Here is a 26,169-nt window from a genome sequence, read left to right as displayed (position 1 = left end):
AAACATATAATTAAAGACACTCATTTACAATGTTCATGTAAATAGGCACAGAATTCAACCCCAAAAGTACCAGTAATATTCGCAAAATATGATTTAATAAATTTGCAATTTCACTTATTCAGCCCAGCACGTGAGTGCAAAAGACAAAGCTGAAGCATTTGCAACCATCTTCAGCCAGAAATGCCGAGTGGATGATCCATCTCGGCCTCCTCCTGAGGTCCCCACCATCACAGAAGCCAGTCTTCAGTCAATTCGATTCACTCCATGTGATATCAAGAAACGGCTGAGCGCATTGGATACAACAAAGGCTATGGGCCCCAACAACATCCCGTCTGTCGTGCTGAAGACTTGTGCTCCAAAACTAGCCGCACCTCTAGCCAAGCTGTTCCAGTACAACTACAACACTGGCATCTATCCGACAATGTGGAAAACTGCCCAGGTATGTCCTGTCCACAAAAAGCAGGACAAATCCAATCTGGCCAATTACCGCCCCATCAGTCTACTCTCAATCATCAGCAAAGTGATAGAAGGTGTCATTGACAGTGCTATCAAGCAGCACTTACTCACCAATAACCTGCTCACTGATGCCCAGTTTGGGTTCCGCCAAGACCACTCGGCTCCCAACCTCATGACAGCCTTGGTCCAAACATGGACAAAGGAGCTGAATTCCAGAGGTGAGGCGAGAGTGACTGCCCTTGACATCAAGGCAGCATTTGAGTGAGTGTGGCATCAAGGAGCCCTAGTAAAACTGAAGTTAATGGGAATCAGGAGGGAAAACTCTCCACTGGCTGGAGTCATACCTAGCACAAAGGAAGATGGTTGTGGGGGTTGGAGGTCAATCATCACAGCCCTAGGACATTGTTGCAGGAGTTCCTCGGGGCAGTGTCCTAGGCCCAACCATCTTTAGCTGCTTCATCAATGACCTTCCCTCCAACATAAGGTCAGAAATGGGGATGTTCGCTCATGACTGCACAGTGTTCAGTGCCATTCACAACTCCTCAGATAATGAAGCAGTCCATGCCCGTATGCAACAAGACATGGATGACGTTCAGGCTTGGGCTGATGTGTGGTGCAAATGTTACCTGCCACTTAAGTGCCAGGCAATGACTATCTCCAACAAGCGAGAGTCTAACCACCACCCCTTGACATCCAACGGCATTACCATCGCCGAATCCCCCACCATCAACATCCTGGGGGTCACCATTGACCAGAAACTAAACTGTACCAGCCACATAAATACTGTGGCAACAAGAGCAGGTCACACGCTAGATATTCTGCGGCGAGTGTCTCACCTAACTCCCCAAGGCTTTTCCACCATCTACAAGGCACAAGTAAGGAGTGTGATGGAATACTCTCCGCTTGCCTGGATGAATGCAGCTGCAACAACACTCAAGAAGCTCGACACCATTCAAGACAAAGCAGCCCACTTGATTGGCACCCCATCCACCACCTTAAACATTCACTCCCTCCATCACCGGCGTACCGTGGCTGCGGTGTTTATCATCTACAAGATGCACAACAGCAACTCGCCAAGGCTTCTTCGGCAGCACCTCCCAAACCCGCGACCTCTCCCAGCTAGAAGAACAAGGGCAGCAGGTGCATAGGAGGACCACCACCTCCAAGTTCCGCTCCAAGTCACACACCATCCTGACTTGGAAATATATCGCCCGTCGTTCCTTCATCGTCGCTGGGTCAAAATTCTGGAACTCCCTCCCTAACAGCACTGTGGGAGTACCTTCACCACACGGACTGCAGCGGTTCAAGAAGGCGGCTCACCACCACCTTCTCAAGGGCAATTAGGGATGGGCAATAAATGCTGGCCTTGCCAGCGATGCTCACATCTCATGAATGAATTTGTAAAAAACTGTTTATTGGTGGCCCTTACTTGTCACACAATATAACAATCAGGGCTGTAGTGGAGAGTACAGTATACTGATTTTTTTTGTAGATAAGTGTACGCTCACTTTTTCACTGAAAATATATTAAGTATATCTACTTTTTATTTAAGATTCTGGCTCCCAAGGCAGAGGATAGCAAATCACACTTTTTATTACTATAATATTGATAGTGATTCATTGTGAGACCAAAGCCTAGAAATTACTATTGGTGATGCCAATGGATGAATGTTTAACGTATTTTACACAGAATTGTCAGCACAGAAACAGGCTATTTGGCCCAACAGGTCCATGCCAGCCTTCATGCTCCACACCAGCCTTCATGCTCCACACAAGCTTCGCCCCAACTTACTATGGTGTTCCTTTTTGTCAGTTATTTGGTCTCTATATTACAAAAAGGATATGGAAGCACTGGAGAAAATTGAAAAAAAAAATTAAATAATGATACCAAAACTGAGTGAGTACAACTATCAGGAAAGACTGACCAGGTTGGGGCTCTTTAGAAAAGAGAAGACTGAGAAGTGAGCTGATAAAGGTCTTTAAAATTATGAAGGGGTTTGATAGGGTAGGCGTAGAAAAAATTTATCCACTTATGGGGTGGGGGGGGAAAAAAAAGAGTCCAAAACTAGAGGCCATAAATATAAGATAGTCACTAATAGACCCAATAGGAATTCAGGGGGAACTTCTTTACTCGGAGCAATAGCAAAATACTGCGGATGCTGGAAATCTGATACTCGGGGAGTGCTTATAATGTGGAACTCACTAGCACATAGAGTGGTTGAGGCGATTCGCATGGAATCATAGAAATGAATGGCACAAAGAGGACATTCGGGCCATCGTATCTGTGCCGGCCAAAGATGAGCTATCTAGCCTAATCCCACTTTCCAGCTTTTGGTCCGTAGCCCTGTAGGTTACGGCACTTCAAGTGCATATTTAAGTACTTGTTAAATGTGATGAGGGTTTTTGTCTCTACCACCCTTACAAGCAGAGAGTTCCACACCCCCGCCACCCTCTGGGTGAAAAAAATTCTCCTCAACTCACCTCTAATCTTTCTACCAGTTACTTTAAATCTATGCCCCCTCTCTGTTATGGGAAATAGGTCCTCCCTATCCACTCTATCAAGACCCCTCAATTTTATGCACCTCCATTAAGTCTCCCCTCAGCCTCCTCTGTTCCAAAGAAAACAACCCCAGCCTATCCAATCTTTCCTCATAGCTAAAATTCTCCAGTCCTGGCAACATCCTCGCAAAACTCCTCTGTACCCTCTCTAGTGCAATCACATCTTTCCTGTAATGTGGTGACCAGAATGGTACACAGTACTCTAGCTGTGGCCTAACAGTGTTTTATACAGTTCTAGCATAACTGCCCTGCTATTATATTCTATGCCTTGGCTAATAAATTATCCCGTATGCCTTCTTAACCACCTTACCTACCTGTCCTGCTACCTTCAGAGATCTGTGGACATGCACTCCAAGGCCCCTCTGTTCCTATAAATTTCTCAGTATCCTACCATTTATAGTGTATTCCCTTGCCTTGTTAGCCCTCCCCAAATGCATTACCTCACACTTCTCCGGATAGAATTCCATTTGCCACTTCTCTGCCCACCTGACCAGTCCATTGATATCTTCCTGCAGTCTACAGCTTTCTCCCTCACTATCAACCACACGGACAATTTTTGTATCATCTGCAAACTTCTTAATCATGCCCCCTACATTGAAGTCTAAATCATTGATAAATAGCACAAAAAGCAAGGGACTTAGGATTGTGGAACCCCACTGGAAACAGCCTTCCAGTCACAAAAACACCCGTCGACTGTTACCCTTCTTCCTGCCACTGAGCCAATTTTGGATCCAACTTGTCACTTTCTCTTAGATCCCATAGGCTTTTACTTTTCTGACCAGTCTGCCATGTAGGACCCTGTCAAAAGCCTTGCTATAATCCATGTAGACTACATCAGCTGCGCTACCCTCATCGACCCTCCTTGTTACCTCCTCAAAAAATTCAATCATTAGTCATAGGAACATAAGAAATAGGAGCTGGAGTAGGCCATTTGGCCCTTCGAGCCTGCTCCGCCATTCAGCAAGTTCATGGCTGATCTTCGACCTCAACTCCACCTTCCCGCACTATCCCCATATCCCTTAATTCCCAAAAGGTTCTCGACCTCTGTCTTGAATATACTCAATGATTGAGCATCCACAGCTCTCTGGGGTAGAGAATTCCAAAGATTCACAACCCTCAGTGAAGAAATTTTTCCTCATCTCAGTAGTAAATGGCCTACCCCTTATTCTGAGACTGTGACACCCATATTCTAGATTCCTCAGCCAGGACAAACATTTTCCCAGTATTAACACCGTCAAGCCCCTTAAGAATTTTATATGATTCAATTAGCTCATCTCTCATTCTTCTAAACTCCAGGGAACATAGGCTGAGTCAATTCAATCTCTCCTCATAGGATAATCCCCTCATCCGAGGAAGCAGTCCAGTGAACCTTCATTGAACTCCCTCTAAGGCAAGTATGTCTTTCCTTAGGTAAGGAGACCAGAACTGTATACAGTACTCCAGGTGTGGCCTCACCAATGCTCTGTATAATTGTAGTAAGACTTATTTACTCTTATACTCTAATCCCTTTGTAACAAAAGCTAACATACCATTTGCTTTCTTGATTGCTTGCTGTACCTGCATGTTAACTTTCTGTGATTCATGTCCAAGGACACCCAGGTCCCTCTGAATGCAAACATTTCCATCTCTCACCATTCAAAAAATATTCTGCTTTTTTGTTTTTCCTATCAAAGTGGATAACTTCACATTTCCACACCTTGTATTACATTTGCCATGTTCTTGCCCACTCAGTCAACCTGTCTATATCTCTCTGCAGCCTCTTTGCGTCCTCACAGCTTACTTTCCCACCTAACTTTGTATCATCAGCAAACTTGGATACGTTACACTCAGTCCCTTCATCCGTGTCATTGATATAGATTGTATATAGCTGAGGTCCAAGTGCTGATCCTTGCAGTACCCCGCTAGGTCCAGCCTGCCAATCCGAAAAAGTCCCGTTTATTCCTACTCTCTGTTTTCTGTCCATTAACCAATCCTCAATCCATACTAATATTACCCCCAATCCCATGACTCCAAATTGTGTGTAATAACCTCTTGTGTGGCACTTTATCGAATGCTTTTTGAAAATCCAAATACGCTACATCCACTGGTTCCCCCTTATCCATCCTACAAGTTACATCTTCATTTCCCTTTCATAAAACCATGTTGACTCTGCCTAATCATATTACGATTTTCTAAGTGCCCTGTTACCACATCCCGAATAATAGATTCTAGCATTATGCCTACGACTGATGTCAGGCTAACTGGCCTATATTTTCCCGTTTTTTCTCTTCCTCCTTTCTTAAATAGCAGGGTTATGTTTGCTACCTTCTAATCCTTGGGGACTGTTCTGGAATCTAGGGAATTCTCTGGATTACTCCTGGTGTCACGTGCAAGTAAGTATAGAAATAGGAGGGTAGAGCAGATGAATGCGTGGCTGGAGAGGTGGTGCAGCAGCGAGGGTTTCAGATTCCTGGGGCATTCGACTGGTTCTGGGGGAGGTGGGACCTGTACAGGTCGGACGCGTTGCACCTCAACAGGGCCAGAACCAATATCCTCGCGGGGAGGTTTGCTAGTGCTGTTGGGGGAGGGTTTAAACTAATTTGGCAGGGGGATGGACACCAGGATGTAACATGAGAAAGGGGAAATAAAGTGCTCAAAGGATTGGGAGAGGCAGAGAGCACTAAAGTAAGAAATAGTAAGTTATTAGATGGGGTCAAACTAAGAGAGAATATAGGATGGTCTAAGATGGCTTTACAGTGTATGTATATGAACGCACAAAGCATAGTAAACACCGTAAGTGAGCTGCAGGCACAAATAGCCACATGGGAATATAATGTTGTGGCAATAACTGAGACCTGGCTCAAAAAAAGGCAGGATTGGGTATTAAATATTCCTGGTTATAAGGTGTTCAGGAAAGATAGGGAAGGAAAGAGAGGTGGTGTGGCAGTATTGGTTAAGCAGAATGTCCTGGAGGGGTCAAGGATAGAATCTATATGACGAGTGTTAAGAAATAATGGAGGTGCCATTGTAAAGGAAAAGCTATATTTCAGAAAGATACACCATCCTATGAACAGAATTCTGACCTTATTAATACATGACATACTGAGTTTACAAATCTAAAAAGCCTCAAATGACACAAGCTGTCAATACAGGGTTTCGAGATTATATGAAGTGTTAACACAAAAGTTGTAAACACCACACAAGGATTTGAAATGGGAATTGATTGTTAATACTGAGACAAAGACCCTATTGAAGAAGCAAAGGCTTGCTTCCAAGGAGTCTGCACTTTGGAACCAACACAATAGCAATGCCCAAGTGTTAAAAACTAACACATAGAAACATAGAAGATAGGCGCAGAAGTAGGCCATTCGGCCCCTCGAGCCTACTCCGCCATTCAATGCGATCATGGCTGATCATCCAAATTCAGTACCCGGTCCCTGCTTTCTCCCCATACCCCTTGGTCCCTTTAGCCTTAAGAAATACATCCAACTCCTTCTTGAATATATTTAATGTATTGGCCTCTACTGCCTTCTGTGGTAGAGAATTCCACAGGTTCACCACTCTCTGGGTGAAGAAATTCCTCCTCATCTCTGTCCTAAATGGCTTACCCCTTATCCTTAGACTGTAACCCCTGGTTCTGGACTCCCCGACCATCGGGAACATCCTTCCTGCATCTAGTCTGCCCAGTCCTGTCAGGATTTTATAAGTTTCAATGAGATCCCCTCACATTCTTCTAAACTCCAGCGAGTACAAGCCCAATCGACCCAATCTCTCCTCATACGTCATTCCTGCCATCCCAGGTATCAGCCTGGTGAATCTTCGCTGAACTCCTTCCATGGCAAGAACATCCTTCCTCAGATAAGGCAACCAAAACTGCACACAATACTCAAGATGTGGTCTCACCAAGGCCCTGTACAACTGCAGCAAGACATCCTTGTTCCTGTACTCAAACCGTCTCGCTACGAAGGCCAACATACCATTTGCCTTCTTAACCGCCTGCTGCACCTGCATGCTTACCTTCAGCGACTGGTGCACAAGGACACCCAGGTCTCGCTGAACTTTCCCTTCTCCCAATCTATTGCCATTCAGATAATAATCTGCCTCCCTGTTTTTGCCACCAAAGTGGATAACCTCACATTTATCCACATTATATTGCATCTGCCATGCTTTTGCCCAATCACTCAACCTGTCCAAATCATCCTGGAGTTTCTCGGCATCCTCCTCACAGCACACACGCCCACCCAGCTTTGTGTCGTCTGCAAATTTGGAGATATTACATCGAGTTCCCTTGTGTAGATCATTAATATATATTGTGAATAGCTGGGGTCCAAGGACCAATCCCTGTGGTACCCCACTAGTCACTGCCTGCCACTCGGAAAAAGACCCGTTTATTCCAGTGCTTTGCTTTCTGTCCGCCAACCAGTTCTCTATCCAAGTCAATACCTTGCCCCCAATCCCATGTGCCTTAATTTTGCACGCTAATCTCTTATGCGGGACCTTATCGAAAGCCTTCTGAAAGTCCAAATACACCACATCCACTGGTTCTCCCTTATCCATTTTACCAGTTACATCCTCAAAAAATTCCAGTAGATTAGTCAAGCACGATTTACCTTTTGTAAATCCATGTTGACTTTGTCCGATCCTGTCACTGTTTTCCAAGTGCTCTGCAATTACATCTTTTACAATGGACTCTAGCATATTCCCCACTACCGATGTCAGGCTTACCGGTCTGTAATTCCCCGTTTTCTCTCTACCACCTTTTTTGAATAGTGGGGTAACATTAGCTACCCTCCAATCCATGGGTACTGTTCCAGATTCCATCGAATGTTGGAAGATGATCAGCAATGCATCTACTATTTCTAGGGCCACTTCCTTAAGTACCCTAGGATGTAGATTATCAGGCCCTAGGATGGAGATTATCAGGCCCTGGGGATTTATCGGCCTTCAATCCCATCAATTTCCCTAACGCCATTTCCCTACAAATACTGATTTCTTTCAGTTCCTCCCTTCCATCAGACCCTATGTTCCCCGACATCTCTAGGAGGCTATTTGTGTCCTCCTTTGTGAAGACAGAACCAAAATATGTATTTAATTGTTCTGCCATTTCATTGTTCCCCATTATAAATTCCCCTGATTCTGACTGCAAGGGACCTACGCTTGACTTCACCAATCTTTTTCTCTTCACATATCTATAGAAGCTTTTACAGTCAGTTTTTATGTTCCGTGTAAGCTTACTCCCATATTCTATTTTCCCTTTCTTAATTAATCCCTTTGTCCTCCTTTGTTGAATCCTAAACTGCTCCCAATCCTCAGGTTTACTGCTTTTTCTGGTCAATTTATATGTCCTCTCCTTGGATCTTATGCTATCCCTAATTTCCCGTGTTAGCCACGGTTGAGTCACCTTTTTTGTTTTATTTTTATGCCAAACTGGGATGAACAAATTCCGTAGTTCATCCATGTGGTCTTTGAATGTTTGCCATTGCCTATCCACTGTCAGCCCTTTGAGTGACATTCCCCAATCAATCCTACCCAACTCGTGCCTCAGACCATTGTAGTTTCCTTTATTTATATTTAGGACCCTAGTCTCTGAGTCACCTACTTCATTCTCCATCTTAATGAAGAATTCGATCATATTATGATCGCTCCAACCCAAGGGGCCTCGTACAACAAGATTGCTAATTAATCCTTTCTTGTTACATAATACCCAGTCTAAGATGGCCTGATCTCTGGTTGGTTCCTTGACATATGGTCCAGGAAACCATCCCGTAAACACTCCAGGAATTCCTCCTCCACAGTATTGTTACTAATTTGGTTAGCCCAATCTATATGTAGATTAAGGTCACCCATGATGACTGCTGTGCCCTTATTGCATGCTTATTTCCCTTTTAATGCCATCCCCAACCTCCGCATTACTGTTTGGAGGTCTATATACCACTCCCACTAACGTTTTCTGCCCCTTGGTATTTCTCAGTTCTACCCATACAGATTCCTCATCATCAGAGCTAATATCCTTCCTTACAATTGTGTTAATCCCTTCTTTAACCAGCAATGCTACCCCACCTCCCTTTCCTTTTTGCCTATCTTTCCTGAATATTGAATACCCCTGGATGTTGAGTTCCCAGCCTTGGCCACCCTGGAGCCATGTTTCCGTAATCCCAATCAAATCATATTCATTTACCTCTATTTGCGCAGCTAATTCATCCACCTTATTATGAATGCTCCTTGCATTAAGACACAAAGCTTTCAGGCTTGTTTTTTTAACGCTCTTAGACCTATTAGAATTATTATTTACTGTGGCCATGTTTGATTTAAACTGTTGATTTCTCTGAGTGCCACTTTTGTTTTTCTCCTTCCTATCTTTTGCTTTTATCCTTGTTTTCCTTTCCTCTGTCCCCTTGTTCAGGGTCCCAACCCCCTGCCATTTTAGTTTAAACCCTCCCCCAGAGCACTAGCAAACACTCCCCCTAGGACATCGGTCCCGGCCCTGCCCAGGTGCAAACCATCCGGTTTGAACTGGTTCCACCTCCCCCACTTTGGGCAGAAACACAGAACCTTAAAAAACCATGTGCCTTTGTAAAAGTAACATCAAATGAGAAACAGGAAACACAATTATATATACAACCAATTGAAGTAGCTAAGAAATGCAACAAACATCCGAGTTGAAGTGTTTTTGATTTACATATTGTAAAAAGTACCTGCAGAAGACTTTGAAAATATTACATCAATAGATGACACCAAGCAATCACATGGTTTTTGTATTGAAAATGAAATAGTTAGGAGACACGACGTCTGATTATAACCAGTTAAGCCAATATTAAGAATTGAATGGAAAGAACTTCGTAAGAACGGCATCAAATAAATACGACTGTCATATAGTTTTTTATGACAAGTGAAACACCTACACAACAGACAGGATTCTGAAAGTGAACAGAATAGAAAAGAATTCAACAGAAGATGACTAGGGATAATTAGCTTACCTCAGCAGAAAACTTCAAAGCATAAACCACTAAAAAAGGTATAAAAATAGAGCTTTTCAAATAGAAAGTCAGAAGTCGCTGGAAGGGGCAAGCGATTCTCAACTTCAGAGGCAGGTTCTGTAAGTTTTTAACTCTGAGTCTCGGGGATCAAGAGGTACTCTTATTTGATTTTGGTGGATATTCTGGATTAGAAATAATAAGAAATGTATAAGTGTAACAAAGTTAAGATTTCAGAATAAGGATCTCTGAGAATAAGAAATGTAAGCTATTTGTATTTTGAACTGTTAAAGTCGCGATTGACTCATCAGCTGTTAACTGTATGTCAGCTCTTAAATAAATCTATATATTTTTAGAATTGTCTCAAGTAGTATTTCTGTATCAAACTCACGAACTCAATTTCTGTACACTCTTTTGTGAGGAGTTGCAGAATTCTGGCGGGGGCGGGGGGGAGGGTTTCCAGACCCTCATAATATCCAGAAGGTTACAGTCTAGTTAAACTTATTAAAAGTGCTATCTGGAAGACTGTAACATCTTCAAGTCGTTCCTTTCCTTTAGAGAGAGATAGCCTGAACCTTTAGACCCAATTAAGCATCTTATAGAATTTGGCTATCTCTAACTTTAGTTGAAGGTGAACGTCTGGGGAATACGCCTGATCTGGGGTAGCCCGAAAAGGGCTAGGACTAGTAATTATCCCTTCAGTTGATGCCCAACAAGGTGGTGGCAACCATGGCCGAATAGCAGGACCCAGAGCAGCCTATGCTTCTGGGGGCCATGGATTCCGGTTAAGGTGGCAAACTCATGATGAAATAAATGACAACAATCTTCGAGAAAACTATAGACAGCTTAGAATCCATTATAATCAATGCCGACAGGCACTAGCTCACTCTTATTTAAATGCTGGAGGCGCAATGATTAATGGTTCAGTAAACCAACCCCAGCAACCACAAATTGCACCCCTAGGTCAAGTAAACCTGAGCTCTATCTACATAATGTGTGGTAGACCGGGAAACACCAGCCAGGAAAAAACCTGCTGGATTCTAACTAACCTTGATAAAGTGGAAATCTGTTGCCAAGATTGGAATGGCCAACACCTGAGGCAACTACTGCAAATGATACTAAGTTCAGACTTAATTCCCCCATTAAACCAGTGCAACAACTGGGTTCAAATATACGCTTATGTTCTCATGGCAACTCAGGGAGGGCATGTAATGGGTTCCATCAAGGAAATACTCACTAATACAGCCACAACTAAAGGGCTGGTAGCTGCCTACAGATTAGACAAAGTACTTACACATAATAATTGGGACATTGTTCATGGTTGCCTGGCCAATCAATATCAAAATACAGCCCTCAAACTTGCCTGTGAGGGTGCTCTAAATGATTATCGAGATAACCAACAAAGATGGGATAATGTCAATTGCATTATCCAATTAAATCATGACCTCTTAGGTCTACCCCAAACTAAACCTATAATGAGATCAGAAACTAGGGATAAAAAAAAACTGGAGAAGGTACCTTTGGTACTCAGAAAGAAGGACTGTATAAACCCAAGTCTCAAGTCCACCCTGCCCAGACACAAATTCGTGGCTCGGGATCCCCCAAGAGGGTATTCCAGAAGGTTTACACCCCCAACTCGCCCACAATACGAGACAGATCTCTCCCCAGAAAGATGGGATAGACAAGGGGCTAGACCTCAAAAGGAAACCGAAGGACAGTGGACTCCCTATGGGGACAGCTTTTACACTGGCCAAAACTATTAAAGAGCCATTGGAGGGTACCGAGAAAACCGAAATTGGGATTAAAAAGATTCCCGGCAGAACCAACGTCCACCTCAACAGGAGGATCGTCAAGAAAGTAAATGGTCTGACAAACCCCCTCAGGGATCTGGAAAACATGAAACCCCCAAGAGGGAGGAACAAAAATCAGTTAAAATAATTAAAGATAAAGCAGCAAATGAAGCTCAGGATCCTGAGGATGAACAATCCCAGAATTGAAGGCCTGGCTCCCAGCCAGGGCCTCTTGAATTCCCCTATGCCTTGGCAACCTTGCCCACAAACACACAAGTGAAAGCCCTGTTTGATACAGGAGCTGGTTACACTGTAAGAGATCCTGCAATTATAAAAACTAAGTGGACAGGTTTGGGAAGCCCAATTTGTAAAAAAAATCATTAGTGGGATTCACACAAGACAAAACCAAAATAATTAATTTTTACAAGATACCTATTACTATATATGGAATCACGGTGACCCTAGATGTAGGACTGGTACCACAATTGGCCTGTTCCCTCATTATAGGACAACTAGACATGAAACATTACCTTAAAGTTTCAACCAGACCTGTAGAAGCATCCACAAACCAGGATGACAGGGAAAAACATGTTCAAACACAGCTTGATCACTCTTGCCTAGAGGGGGGAGGCAAAGACCTCCTCGAGCAACTCATTAATAAATACTATCCTTATCTACAGCACCATACAAATCAATGTGCAAAGATAGAGCATCTCCCCATCATAGAGGATGATGATACAGAGGAGGGAATCAGACAAATACCTATGAGATCACTTACAGAATACCATCAAGTTATTTACTGTGATGGATCGTCAATGACAATGAAAAAAGAGACATCCCAACAATCCTCAGCTGGGATGGGGATAGCAGTAGGGACTTTGAGATTCCTATTCTTTTTATCCAGAAGAATTACTGTCTATACCCCTTGGCCATATGACAGCACAACATGCTGAAGCCGCAGCATTACGGAATGCTTTATAGAAAGCAGACCTTATTAAACCCACACTGTGGGAAGATATTCTGCATTCGAGAATGGAGAAAAAGAATTGTCAGGTGATTCATGTAAACGGGCATACCACTGGGACAGTACACTCAAAAGGAAACAGCCTTGCAGACAAACAAGCGAAATGTTCGGTCTGCATGACACCCCCTCGAGAGGGGTCTGCCAACGTTTGTGTAATCACTAGGGCAGAACGGGCAGCTAATCAGGATGAGGAACTGATTCAGCTATTAGACCCGACAAAAGAGAATCCACCAAAGTACTTTTACTCGGAAACCCCTACGGGTATTGTACTAGTTAAGTTGCCCAAAGGAAACCGAGAGGTACCCCCGAGACACAAACAAGAACAGCTTGTAAAAGAAGCTCACGAGGGCATAAGTCAAGCACATTGTGGTGCCAGAACAACATTCTGCAAATTGACCCCCTTATATTGGTGGCCAGGCATGCTTAAAGCCTGTAAAACATACGTGGCAAATTGTGAGCCATGCTATTTAACCAATAAGTCATCACTAATTAAGCCACCACCATTGGCTCCTGTGAAAGCTGATGAGCCAATGGAAAAATTATTTATTGACTTTATTGGACCACTTCCCCCGTCTTTGGGATATAGACATGTTCTTGTTTATGTAGATGGATGCACTTCCTTCTGCTGGCTGGTCCCCACAAAAACTGTTTAGGAAAACGCACTTGCCAGGCCTATTTCTGATATAATTACTGTAGCTGGTGCACCCAAAATCTTACACTCCGATAAAGGCAGAGCCTTTGTATCTAAGGTCTTCAAAGACTACTGCGAACAAAGGGGGGTTGGCTTAGAGCACAGCACGCCGCGTCATCCGCAATCAGCGGGGCTGGTGGAACATAAAAAGCAGGAAGTAAAAAAGCTATTGGTCAAACTGTTGAGAATGAGAGGGAATAAGTGGATCACCATCATTCCGGAGGTGCAGCTATCACTCAATAATGTGCCCACATCTGCATCAGGGACAGTGTCCCCTAAAACTCCATATTATCTGATGTATGGGGTTGAGATGCATACACCACTTACCCATAGTTCTTTTATTGCCTCTCCACACTCTGAGTCCTTGACCCGACAGCGACAGTTAAGAATTTGTTTAAAAAAGTAACAGAGGAGATTCATCGAATTGATCAGAGGATAAGGGAAGCAAATAGGCAGAAAAAATTGACAAATAAAGCATGGCAACCCATAGTAGGAGAATGGGTACAGGAAAAGAAGTTCGAGCAGAAACCTGGTTTAAGACCGAAGTGGAAAAAACCTGTTCAAATACATTCTATTATTAACGAAAGGACAGTTCTAATACATATTAACCAGCCGAATGGCAAGCATATTCTTAAAACTGTCTCCATAGACAATATCAAAAGATGTCCTGCGAGATACCGAAAAGGAGGAGCAATACAAGATGCAGTCGTACACTGTCTTTCAAGACCCAGCTTGGAGCACGACACAGGAAATGGATGCGATCGAATTACTGATGATGGTCAGTCAGACGGTGTCGCCGGCTCTTCCACACGTTGCTTGGCAACGCATCAGGAATTGGATTTGCGAAAAGCAACAACCGAAACAAGGAAAGATCAACGAGTTACTTCAGCGAAGGAGGAAGACACCGCGGATAAAGAAGGAATCAACTGAGTACCTGGCAAGGCCTTTACGACAACACGCATCTATACACACGCCGGATCGAAGGAACAGCGTGTCAAGCTTCAACTAGTTTCAACTGACGTCTCCTTGACGCGTATGAATAACTCACCACCACGGAACGTACATCTGCCGATTGGACATGTTGTTTCGCTCATTGCATGACTATGTACTTATCATCCTTTTAAATTGTGTTCAATTTAAAATAAGGCAAACATTGTCCTAGGATGACTTCAAAGGAATTTTCATGCAGCACATGATTGTGCATCTCGTGAAATTAATATGCTATTGTAACCTCATGAGGAATATTGACCAAACTCTGTCTAGATGTTCCAGCTCATTTTTTGGTCAAGGGGGTGTAAAGGAAAAGCCATATTTCAGAAAGATACACCATCCTATGAACAGAATTCTGACTTTATTAATACATGACATACTGGGTTTAAAAATCTAAAAAGCCTCAACGACACAAGCTGTCAATATAGGCTTTTGAGATAAGATGAAGTGTTAACACAAAAGTTGTAAACACCACACAAGCTTTTGAAATGGGAATTGATTGTTAATACTGAGACAAAGCCCCAATTGAAGAAGCAAAGGCTTGCTTCCAAGGAGTCTGCAGTTTGGAACCAGCACAATAGCAATGCCCAAGTAAAGTGTTAAAAACTAACACTTTGGACAGAAACACAGAACATTAAAAAACCATGTGCCTTTGTAAAAGTAACATCAAATGAGAAACAGGAAACACGATTATATATACAACCAATTGAAGTAGCTAAGAAATGCAGAAGACTTTGAAAATATTACATCAATAGATGACACCAAGCAATCATAAGAACATAATAAGAAGTAGAAGGAGTAGGCCATACAGCCCCTCGGGCCTGCTCCACCATTCAATAGGATCATGGCTGATCCGAACCTAGACTCACATCCACTTCCCTGCCCGCTCCCCGTAACCCCTAATTCCCTTATCAGCTAGGAAACTGTCTATCTCCGTTTTAAATGTATTTAATGTCGCAGCTTCCACAGCTCTCTGAGGTAGCAAATTCCATAGATTTACTACCCTCTGAGTGAAGAAGTTTCTCCTCATCTCAGTTTTGAATGGGCAGCCCCTTATTCTAAGATTATGCCCACTAGTTCTAGTCTCACTCATCAGTGGAACCATCCTCCCCGCATCCACCCGATCAAGCCCCCTCACAATCTTATATGTTTCGATAAGATCGCCTCTCATTCTTCTGAATTCCAATGAGTAGAGGCCCAACCTACTCAACCTTTCCTCATAAGTCAACCCCTCATCTCTGGAATCAACCGAGTGAACGTTCTCTGAACTGCCTTGAGAGCAAGTATATCATTTCTTAAATATGGAAACCAAAACTTTACGCAGTATTCCAGGTGTAAGAGAGTAAGCTTGCAGGGAACATAAAAACTGACTGTAAAAGCTTTTATAGATATGTGAACTGAAAAAGATTGGTGAAGTCAAGCGTAGGTCCCTTGCAGTCAGAATCGGGGGAATTTATAATGGGGAACAAATAAATGACAGACCAACTAAATACATATTTTGGTTCTGTCTTCACAAAGGAGGACACAAATAACCTCCCAGAGATGCCAGGGAACATAGGGTCTGATGAAAGGGTGAACTGAAAGAAATCAGTATTTGTAGGGAAATGGTGTTAGGAAAATTGATGGGACTGAAGGCCGATAAATCCCCAGGGCCTGATAATCTACATCCCAGGGTACTTAAGGAAGTGGCCCTAGAAATAGTAGATGCATTGCTGGTCATCTTCCAGAACTCGATAGACTCTGGAACGGTACCCATGGATTGGCGGGTAGCTAATGTTACCCCACTATTCAAAAAAAGGTGGTAGAGAAAAGGCGGGGAATTATAGACCGGTAAGCTTGACATCGGTAGTGGGGAAAATGCTCGAGTCCATTATAAAAGATGTAATAGCAGAGCACTTGGAAAGCAGTGACTGGATCGGACAAAGTCAACATGGATTTACAAAAGGTAAATCGTGCTTGACTAATCTACTGGAATTTTTTGAGGATGTAACTGGTAAAATAGATAAGGGAGAACCAGTGGATGTGGTGTATTTGGACTTTCAGAAGGCTTTCGATAAGGTCCCGCATAAGAGATTAGCGTGCAAAATTAAGGCACATGGGATTGGGGGCAAGGTATTGACTTGGATAGAGAACTGGTTGGCGGACAGAAAGCAAAGAGTTGGAATAAACGGGTCATTTTCCGAGTGGCAGGCAGTGACTGGTGGGGTACCGCAAGGATCGGTCCTAGGACCCCAGCTGTTCACAATATATATTAATGATCTGGACGAGGGAATTGGATGTAATATCTCCAAATTTGCAGATGACACAAAGCTGGGTGGGAGGGTATGCTGTGAGGAGGATGTCGTGAAACTCCAGCACGTCCTAGGACCCCAGCTGTTCACAATATATATTAATGATCTGGACGAGGGAATTGGATGTAATATCTCCAAATTTGCAGATGACACAAAGCTGGGTGGGAGGGTATGCTGTGAGGAGGATGTCGTGAAACTCCAGCACGATTTAGACAGGTTGGGTGATTGGGCAGAAACATGGCAAATGCACTATAATGTGGATAAATGTGAGGTTATCCACTTTGGTGGCAAAAACAGGAAGGCAGATTATTATTTGAATGGCAATAGATTGGGAGAAGGGGAAGTGCAAAGAGACCTGGGTGTTCTTGTACACCAGTCGCTGAAGGTAAGCATGCAGGTGCAGCAGGCGGTTAAGAAGGCAAATGGTATGTTGGCCTTCGTAGCAATAGGGTTCGAGTACAAGAACAAGGATGTCTTGCTGCAGTTGTACAGGGCCTTGGTGAGACCACACCTTGAGTATTGTGTGCAGTTTTGGTCGCCTTACCTGAGGAAGGACGTTCTTGCCATGGAAGGAGTGCAGCGAAGATTCACCAGGCTGATACCTGGGATGGCAGGAATGACGTATGAGGAGAGATTGTGTCGATTGGGCTTATACTCACTGGAGTTTAGAAGATTGAGAGGGGATCTCATCGAAACCTATAAAATTAGAACATAAGAACATAAGAAATAGGAGCAGGAGTAGGCCAATTGGCCCCTCGAGCCTGCTCCGCCATTCAATAAGATCATGGCTGACCTGATCCTAACCGCCAATCCACTATGACAGGACTATCTCCTGAATCTAACAGAATTAGACACACGAAACAGGAGCAGGATCAGGCTACACGGCCCCTGGGCCCGCTCCGCTACCCACAGGGCCATGACCGATCCGCACCTAAACTCATGTCCAAATTCCTGCCCGCTCCCCGTAACCCTTAATTCCCTTTTCTTCTAGGAAACTGTCTATTTCTGTTTTAAATTTATGTAATGATGTAGCTTCGACAGCTTTTTGGGGCAGCATATTCCATGGACCTACCACCCTCTGAGTGAAGTAGTTCCTCCTCATCTCAGTTTTGAAAGAGCAGCCCCTTATTCTAAGACTATGCCCCCTAGTTCTAGTTTCACCCATCATCTGGAACATCCTCCCCGCATCCACCCGATCCAACCCCTTCACAATCTTATATGTTTCAATAAGATCGTCTCTCATTCTTCTGAACGCCAATGAGTAGAGTCCCAATCTACTCAACCTCTCCTCATATGTCCATCCCCTCATCCCCGGGATTAACCGAGTGAACCTTCTTTGTACTGTCAGGCCTGGACAGACTAGATGCAGGAAGGATGTTTCTGATGGCCGGGGAGTCCAGAACCAGGGGTCATAGTCTAAGGATAAGGGGTAAGCCATTTAGGACTGAGATGAGGAGGAATTTCTTCACCCAGAGAGTGGTGAACCTGTGGAATTCTCTGCCACAGAGGGCGGTGGAGGCCAGTTCATTAAGTATATTCAAGAAAGAGTTGGATAGATTTCTTATGGCTAAAGGGATCAAGGGAGAAGGCAGGGACAGGATACTGAATTTGGATGATCAGCCATGATCTCATTGAATGGCGGAGCAGGCTCGACGGGCCGAATGGCCTACTCCTGCTCCTATGTTTGGCCTCACCAGTACCCTGTATAACTGAAGCAAGACTTCCCTGCTTTTATACTCCATCCCTTTTGCAATAAAAGCCAAGATTCCATTGGCCTTCCTGATCACCTGCTGTACCTGCATACTAACCTTCTGTGTTTCATGCACCAGGACCCCCAGATCCCTTTGTACTGTAGCACTTTCTCTCCATTTAGATAATAACTTGCTCTTTGATTTTTTCTGCCAAAGTGCATAACCTCACACTTTCCAACATTATATTGCATCTGCCAAATTTCTGCCCACTCACTTAGCCTGTCTATGTCCTTTTGCAGGTTTTTTATGTCCTCCTCACTCACTGCTTTCCCTCCCTTCTTTGTATCGTCGGCAAACTTGGATATGTTGCACTCGGTCCCTTCCTCCAAATCGTTAATATAGATTGTAAAGAGTTGGGGTCCCAGCACTTACCCCTGCGGAACACCACTAGTCACAGATTGCCAACCCGAGAATGAACCATTATCCCAACTCTCTGTTTTCTGTTAGATAGCCAATCTTCCACCCATGCCAGAATATTACCCCCAATCCTGTGATTTTTTAAATCTTGTGCAGTAATCTTTTGTGTGGCACCTTGTCAAATGCCTTTTGGAAGTCCAAATACACCACATCTACTGGTTCCCCTTTATCCACCCTGTTTGTTACGTCCTCAAAGATTTCGAGCAAATTTGTCAAACATGACTTCCCCTTCATAAAACCATGCTGACTCTGGCCTATTAAATTATGTTTATCCAAATGCTCTGTTACTGTTTACTTAATAATGGACTCCAACATTTTGCCAACCACAAATGTTAGGCTAACTGGTCTATAGTTTCCAGCTTTTTGTCTACTTCCCTTCTTAAATAAGGGTGTTACATTAGCAGTTTTCCAATCTGCCGGGACCTTTCCTGAGTCCAGGCAGTTTTGGAAAATAATCACCAATGCATCCACAATCCCTACCGCCACTTCTCTCAAGACCCTAGGATGTAAGCCATCAGGTCCAGGGGATTTAACCACCTTTAGTCCCATTATCTTACTGAGTACCACCTCCTTAGTGATATAATCATGTTTAGCTCCTCCCCCCCATAGCCCCCTGTTTGTCCAGTGTTGCGATATTTTTAATGTCCTCTACTGTAAAGACTGATACAAAATATTTGTTCAGCGTTTTTGCCATCTCCATGTTCCCCACCACTAATTTCCCGGTCTCGTCCTCTAAGGGACCAACATTCACTTTAGCCACCCTTTTTCTTTTTATATAACTGTAGAAAGTCTTGCTATCTGTTTTTATATTTTTTGCTAGTTTACTTTCATAATCTATCTTCCCTTTCTTAATTAATCTTTTAGTTATTCTTTGCTGGCTTTTAAATGCTTCCCAATCTTCTATCCTCCCACTAGATTTGGCTACTTTATATGCCCTTGTTTTCAGTCGGATACTATCCTTTATTACTTTACTTAGCCACGGATGGCTGTCTCGACTTTTACACCCCTTTTTCCTCAGTGGAATATTTTTTTCTTGAAAGTTGTGAAATATCTCCTTGAATGTACACCACTGCTCATGTACCGTCTTACACTTTAATCTATTTTCCCAGTCCACTTTAGTCAACTCTGCTCTCATACGTTCATAGTCTCCTTTATTTAAGCTCAGTACGCTGGTTTGAGATCCAACTCTCTCACCCTCCAACTGAATTTGGAATTCAACCATGTTATGGTCACTTATTCCAAGGGGATCCTTTACTAGGACATTTTTTATTAATCCTGTCTCATTACACAGGACCAGATCTAAGATTGCCTGCCCTCTGGTTGGTTCAGTAACATACTGCTCAAGGAACCCGTCCCTAATGCACTCTATGAACTCTTCCTCAAGGCTGCCCTGCCCAATTTGATTTGTCCAGTCAATATGAAAGTTAAAATCCCCCATGATTATGGCTGTTCTCTTATTACAAGCCCCAACTATTTCCTGATTTATACTCCGACCAACAGAGTTGCAACTGTTAGGAGGCCTATAGACTACGCCCACTGGTGACTTTTTCCCCTTATTATTCCTTATCTCCACCCAAACCGTTTCACTATCCTGATCCTTTGACCCAATATCATTTCTCACTATTGCAGTGATTCCATCCTTTTGTAATACCCACTGGAAATGTTATGTACGCTAAGTATGGTTATCAATCTTTAACTTAGACACTGTATTATCATTGTTATAAATCCCTGGGTTAAAGTTGCCCATGTGAAGGTACGGCAAGAACTTTTAAGGACACAATGTGACTAAGAGCAGACTTTCCATAATTCTGCACCAGTATCAACTGTTGCAGACAGTGAGGCTGCGCAGTCTCCAGGCAGAAACCCCAGGAGGAAGGGGTGGAGTCGGGTTTTTCGAGCGGGAAACGGGAGCGACTGGAAGAAAAGAGGGCAGGAGCTCTGAAAAGAGGGCTCAGGAGGCAAATGGCTGCCGCATCCCGTCCCGGGCTTCCAAACTCGGCCGCCGCCCTTCGTATTAGTAGCTCTGCATCCAGAACTCAAAGTGGGATTCAGTGATCGTGAAGAGAATTCAACGAAGGGGTTCGGAGTCGTAAGTCTTGCAGACATTATACATACCATGAGCTCCAACTTAAGCGTGCCAAAGAAAGAGTGCACTCGAATTTGGACACAGGGACAGGTTCTCCTTTGAATCCATATAAATGGAGAATGTATGTTTATTATGTCTAGATTCATTCTAATGTATGCAAATGTCTAATTTAGGTCATTGACCCGTAATCTTCTTATACTGTCTGACGTTAAAACTATAAAGTAAGATAATTAGAATTAAGCCATTGTAGTAGTGATCTCCTTACTGGACTACAGAATACTGTCTACAACAGAGACCACATCTCACATATATCTGGAGAACCGCGAAGGGGTTACACTTTATTAACATAGCCACCCCACCTCCCTTTCCTTTCTGTCTGTCCTTCCTAATTGTCAAATACCCCTGGATGTTTAGTTCCCAGTCATGGTCACCTTGCAGCTATGTTTCTGTAATGGCCACCAGATCATACCCAAGTGTAGTTATTTGTACCGTCAACTCGTCTATTTTGTTACGAATGCTGCGTGCATTCAGATAAAGAACTTTTAAATATGTTTTGTGACAATTTATTCCTGCTTTTACCCCCTTTACTACTTTACCTTTATCTTTATACATTCTGTCCCTTCCTGACACGCTCTGGTTTTTAATTCCCCCACTGCTACCTTGCTCTATTGCCTTCTCCGCTGACATTTTTATTTTTTGCTCTCTTAAAACCTCCCCCCCACTAATTAGTTTAAAGTCCTCTCTACAGCCCTAGTTATTCGATTTGCCAGGATTCTAGTCCCAGCACTGGCCAAGTGAAGCCCGTCCCAACGGAACAGCTCTCTCCTGTCCCAGTACTGGTGCCAGTGTCCCAGGAAGCAAAACCCATTTCTCCCACACCAGTCTTTGAGCCATGCATTTAACTCTCTGATTTTATTTACCCTAGCCAAATTTGCTCGTGGCTCAGGTAATAATCCAGAGATCATTACCCTAGTGGTTCTGTTTTTTTAATTTGGCCCCTAGCTGCTCATACTCCCTCAGCAGAACCTCTTTCCTTGTCCTATCTATGTCGTTGGTACCAACATGGACCACGACAACTAGATCCTCCCCCTCCCCCTCCAAGTTTCTCTCCAGCCCAGTGGAGATGTCCTTAACCCTGGCAACACAGCCTTCGGGACTCTCGCTCTCGGCTGCAAAGAACCCTATCTATCCCCCTAATGATACTATCCCCTACCACTACAACATTTCTTTTTACTCCCCCCACTTGAATGGCCCCCTGTTCCACGGTGCTGTGGCCCGGTTGCTCATCCTCCCTGCAGTCCCCGTTCCCGTCCCCACAGGGAGTAAGAGCCTCGAACCTGTTGGACAAGAACAAGGGCTGTCGCTCCTCCAACACTACCTCCTGGATCCCCGTACAATCACATGGTTTTTGTACTGAAAATGAAAGTTAGGAGACACGACATCTGGTTATAACCAGTTAAGCCAATATTAAGAATTGAATGAAAGAACTTCATAAGAACGGCATCAAATAAGTACTACTGTCATATTGTTTTTTATGATAAGTGAAACAGCTACACAACAGACAGGATTCTGAAAGTTAACAGCTAAATTAATAGAAAAGAATTCAACAGAAGATGACTAGAAATAATTAGCTTACATCAGCAGAAAACTTCAAAGAATAAACCACTAAAAAAAAGGTATAAAAATAGAGCTTTTCAAATAGAAAATCAGAAGTCGCTGGAAGGGGCAATTGATTCTCAACCTCAGAGGCAAGCTCTGTAAGTTTTTAACTCTTTGAGTCTCGGGGATCAAGAGGTACTCTTATTTGATTTTGGTGGATATTCTGGATTAGAAATAATAAGAAATGTATAAATGTAACGAAGTTAAGATTTGAGAATAAGAAATGTAAGTTATTTGTATTTTGAACTGTTAAAGTCACGAGTGACTCATCAGCTGTTAACTGTATGTTGGCTCTTAAATAAATCTATATATTTTTAGAATTGTCTCAAGTAGTATTTCTGTATCAAACTCGTGAACTCAATTTCTGTACACTCTTTTGTGAGGAATTGCAAAATTCTGGGGGGTGGGGGTTTCCGGACCCTCATAATATCCAGAAGATTACAGTCTAGATTAAAAGTGCTATCTGGAAGACTGTAACATCTTCAAGTCGTTCCTTTCCTTTAGAGAGAGATAGCCTGAACCTTTAGACCCAATTAAGCATCTTATAGAATTCGGCTATCTCTAACTTTAGTTGAAGGTGAACATCTGGGGAATACACCTGATCTGGGGTAGCCCGAAAAGGGCTAGGACTAGTAATTATCTCTTCACCATTACACTACTAGGTGTATTCTATTAACCACCAAATAGTGGGAAAGATAGGGAGGAGCAAATTTGCAGTGAAATTACAGAGTTGCAAGAATTATAGAGTAGTAATAATGGGAGACTTCAACTAACCTAATATAGACTGGGATCGTAATAGTGTAAAGGGGCAGAGAAGGGGAACAATTTCTGAAGTGTGTTCAGGAAAACTTTCTTCATCAGTATGTTTCCAGCCCGACGAGGGAGGAGGCATTGCTGGATCTGGTTCTGGGGAATGAGGTGGGTCAAGTGGAACAAGTGTCAGTAGGTGAACATTAAGGGAACAGTGGTCATAGTATCATAAGATTAGCTATGAAAAACGACAGGGAGCAATCTAGAGTAAAAATGTTTAACTGGGGGAAAGCCAATTTCAGTGGGATGAGAATGGATCTGGCCCGAGTAAACTGGAATCAAAGATTGGCAGGCAAAACTGTAATGGAACAATGGGCTGCCTTTACAGAGGAAATAGTTCAGGTGCAGTTGAGGTATGTTCCCACTAGAGGGAAAGGCAGGGCAACAAAAGTCAGAGCTCCCTGGATGATGAAAGAGAGAATATGAAGCAGCAAAAAAAAGTGCGTATGACAGATGTTGGTTGCAAATACATCTGAGAATCAGGCTACATAGAGAAAGGTCAGAGGAGAAGTGAAAAAGAAAAGAGGGGCAAAGAATAGAATGGCAGCCCAAATAAAAGGTACTCCAAAAGTCTTCTATCTACAGGCATATATAAATATTTTAAAAAGGTAGTCAGAGGAGGGGTGGGGCCGATTAGGGACCAAAAAGACCTATGCATGGAGGCAGACAGTATTGTGGAGGTACTAAATGAGTACTTTGCATCTGTCGTCAACAAGGAAAAGGATGGGGGACTTCATAGAATAAAAATTGATAAAGATGCTGAGGGAATTGAGGGCGGAAATCACGGAGGTAATGGCCATAGGTTGAGAAGCAGTAAGGTGGGAGAAGTACCGAAATACTTCAACCAGAGTCTGAGACATTTAGCAGTAAAAAGAATGTGCATTTATAGAACGTTTTCATATTCACAACAAGTCCCAAACAACTTCAAAATCGATTAATTGCTTTCTGTTGTAGTCATCATCATTGTTATATGGGCAAACTCAACAGCCAATTTTTCAGCAAGGTCCCACAAACCAATTATCTAAATATAATCAGTTCATTTGAACGGACGTGTATGGGCCTCTATCTTCCCCAGATGCACAGAAATGCCAACAGGGTGCACTTTTCCATAACTTCAAACAGAAAGCAAAAGAAAAAAAACTGCAGAACAGAAAATGCTGCCAACACTTAGCAGGTAAGTCAGTGTTGGCGGTGTGGGGTGTTTGGGGTGTGGAGCCCTGGTCACAGCTTCAGTTTCTCCCCTCAGATGCTGACTGACCTGAGTGCTGGCAGCCGGGTCAATCCGCCCAAATTGGCGGTCCCGGGTGAGATCCAGCGCCCGGCCGGGCCCTTCCTCGCATGATTACCTGTTAGCCTGCTGAACTCGCGGGCCCTCATCGCTCCGATTTGTCCCCCGTACCCGTAGTGTGTGAAGGATCCTTGAAACCTGTCCAGCTCCGGCGGCAGCCCGCTCCCCTCCATGTCTCCGTTCACAACACCTGCCGGAGAAGCGGGGCTCAGAAGGCTGCAGCCTGCACAGTCCTAACCACCGAAAGATCAAGGGTCAGTGGCGGCTCCTCCCCAGGAATGGGCCGACCGGGTGGATTAAGAGGGATGCCAGCTATGTGAGGCCCCGAATCCGATTCGGGGTCTGGAGGCCGGGAACTCGATGTGTAAGCACAAGCGGTCCCGAGGCCGCAGGCGGAGGGAAACATATTTAACGGTGTAAATTAGTTATATGGGGGGGGGGGGGGAGAGAGAGATCATGGGGGGGCGGGAGAGAGAAATCATGGGGGGGGGGAGAGAGAGAGATCATGGGGGGGAGGGGAGAGAGAGATCATGGGGGGGAGGGGAGAGAGAGATCATGGGGGGGGGGGAGGGGAGAGAGAGATCATGGGGGGGGGGGAGGGGAGAGAGAGATCATGGGGGGGGGGGAGGGGAGAGAGAGATCATGGGGGGGGGGAGGGGAGAGAGAGATCATGGGGGGGGGGGAGGGGAGAGAGAGATCATGGGGGAGGGGAGAGAGAGATCATGGGGGGGGAGGGGGAGAGAGAGATCATGGGGGGGGGGGAGGGGAGAGAGAGATCATGGGGGGGGCGGGAGAGAGAGATCATGGGGGGGGGGAGGGGAGAGAGAGATCATGGGGGGGGCGGGAGAGAGAGATCATGGGGGGGGAGAGAGATCATGGGGGGGGAGAGAGATCATGGGGCGGGAGAGAGATCATGGGAGGGGGAGAGAGATCTGGGGGGGGGAGAGAGATCATGGGGTAGGGAGAGAGATCATGGGGGGGAGAGAGATCATGGGGCGGGAGAGAGATCATGGGAGGGGGAGAGAGATCTGGGGGGGAGAGAGATCATGGGGGGGGAGAGAGATCATGGGGGGGGAGAGAGATCATGGGGGGGGGAGAGAGAGATCATGGGGGGGGAGAGAGATCATGGGGGGGCGGAGAGAGATCATGGGGGGAGAGAGAGGGGGGAGGAAGAGAAAGAAGGGGAGGAAGAGAGAGAGGGGGGAGGAAGAGAGGGGGGAGGATGAGAGAGGGAGGGGGAGGGGGGGGAGAGAGAGGGGGAGAGAGAGAGAGGGGGGAGGAAGAGAGAGAGAGGGGGAGGAAGAGAGAGGGGGAGGAAGAGAGAGAGGGGGGAGGAAGAGAGAGGGGGAGGAAGAGAGAGGGGGAGGAAGAGAGGGGGAGGAAGAGAGAGAGGGGGGAGGAAGAG

The 26,169-nt window shown here is 44.4% G+C and overlaps 1 protein-coding gene across 2 annotated transcripts in view; it reads right to left on the bottom strand.

Annotated features, from left to right (window-relative positions):
• Positions 1-25,166, bottom strand: part of mocos (molybdenum cofactor sulfurase) — a 489,344-nt gene extending 464,178 nt beyond the window's left edge. For both annotated transcript variants that reach the window (XM_085988161.1, XM_085988162.1), the window contains exon 1: positions 24,823-25,166. In XM_085988161.1, the coding sequence (XP_085844287.1) occupies positions 24,823-24,937 (115 nt within the window). In that variant the 5' untranslated portion in view covers positions 24,938-25,166. The remainder of the gene's footprint in view (positions 1-24,822) is intronic.
• Between the last annotated feature and the right edge of the window lie 1,003 nt (positions 25,167-26,169).

Source organism: Somniosus microcephalus, chromosome 5, assembly GCF_052327205.1.
Source record: "Somniosus microcephalus isolate GS21.2 chromosome 5, FLI_Smic_1.0, whole genome shotgun sequence".
Classification (NCBI taxonomy): domain Eukaryota; kingdom Metazoa; phylum Chordata; class Chondrichthyes; order Squaliformes; family Somniosidae; genus Somniosus; species Somniosus microcephalus.
The sequence above is the reverse complement of the archived record's forward strand: the minus strand, read 5'-3'. Positions and strand labels throughout refer to the sequence as shown.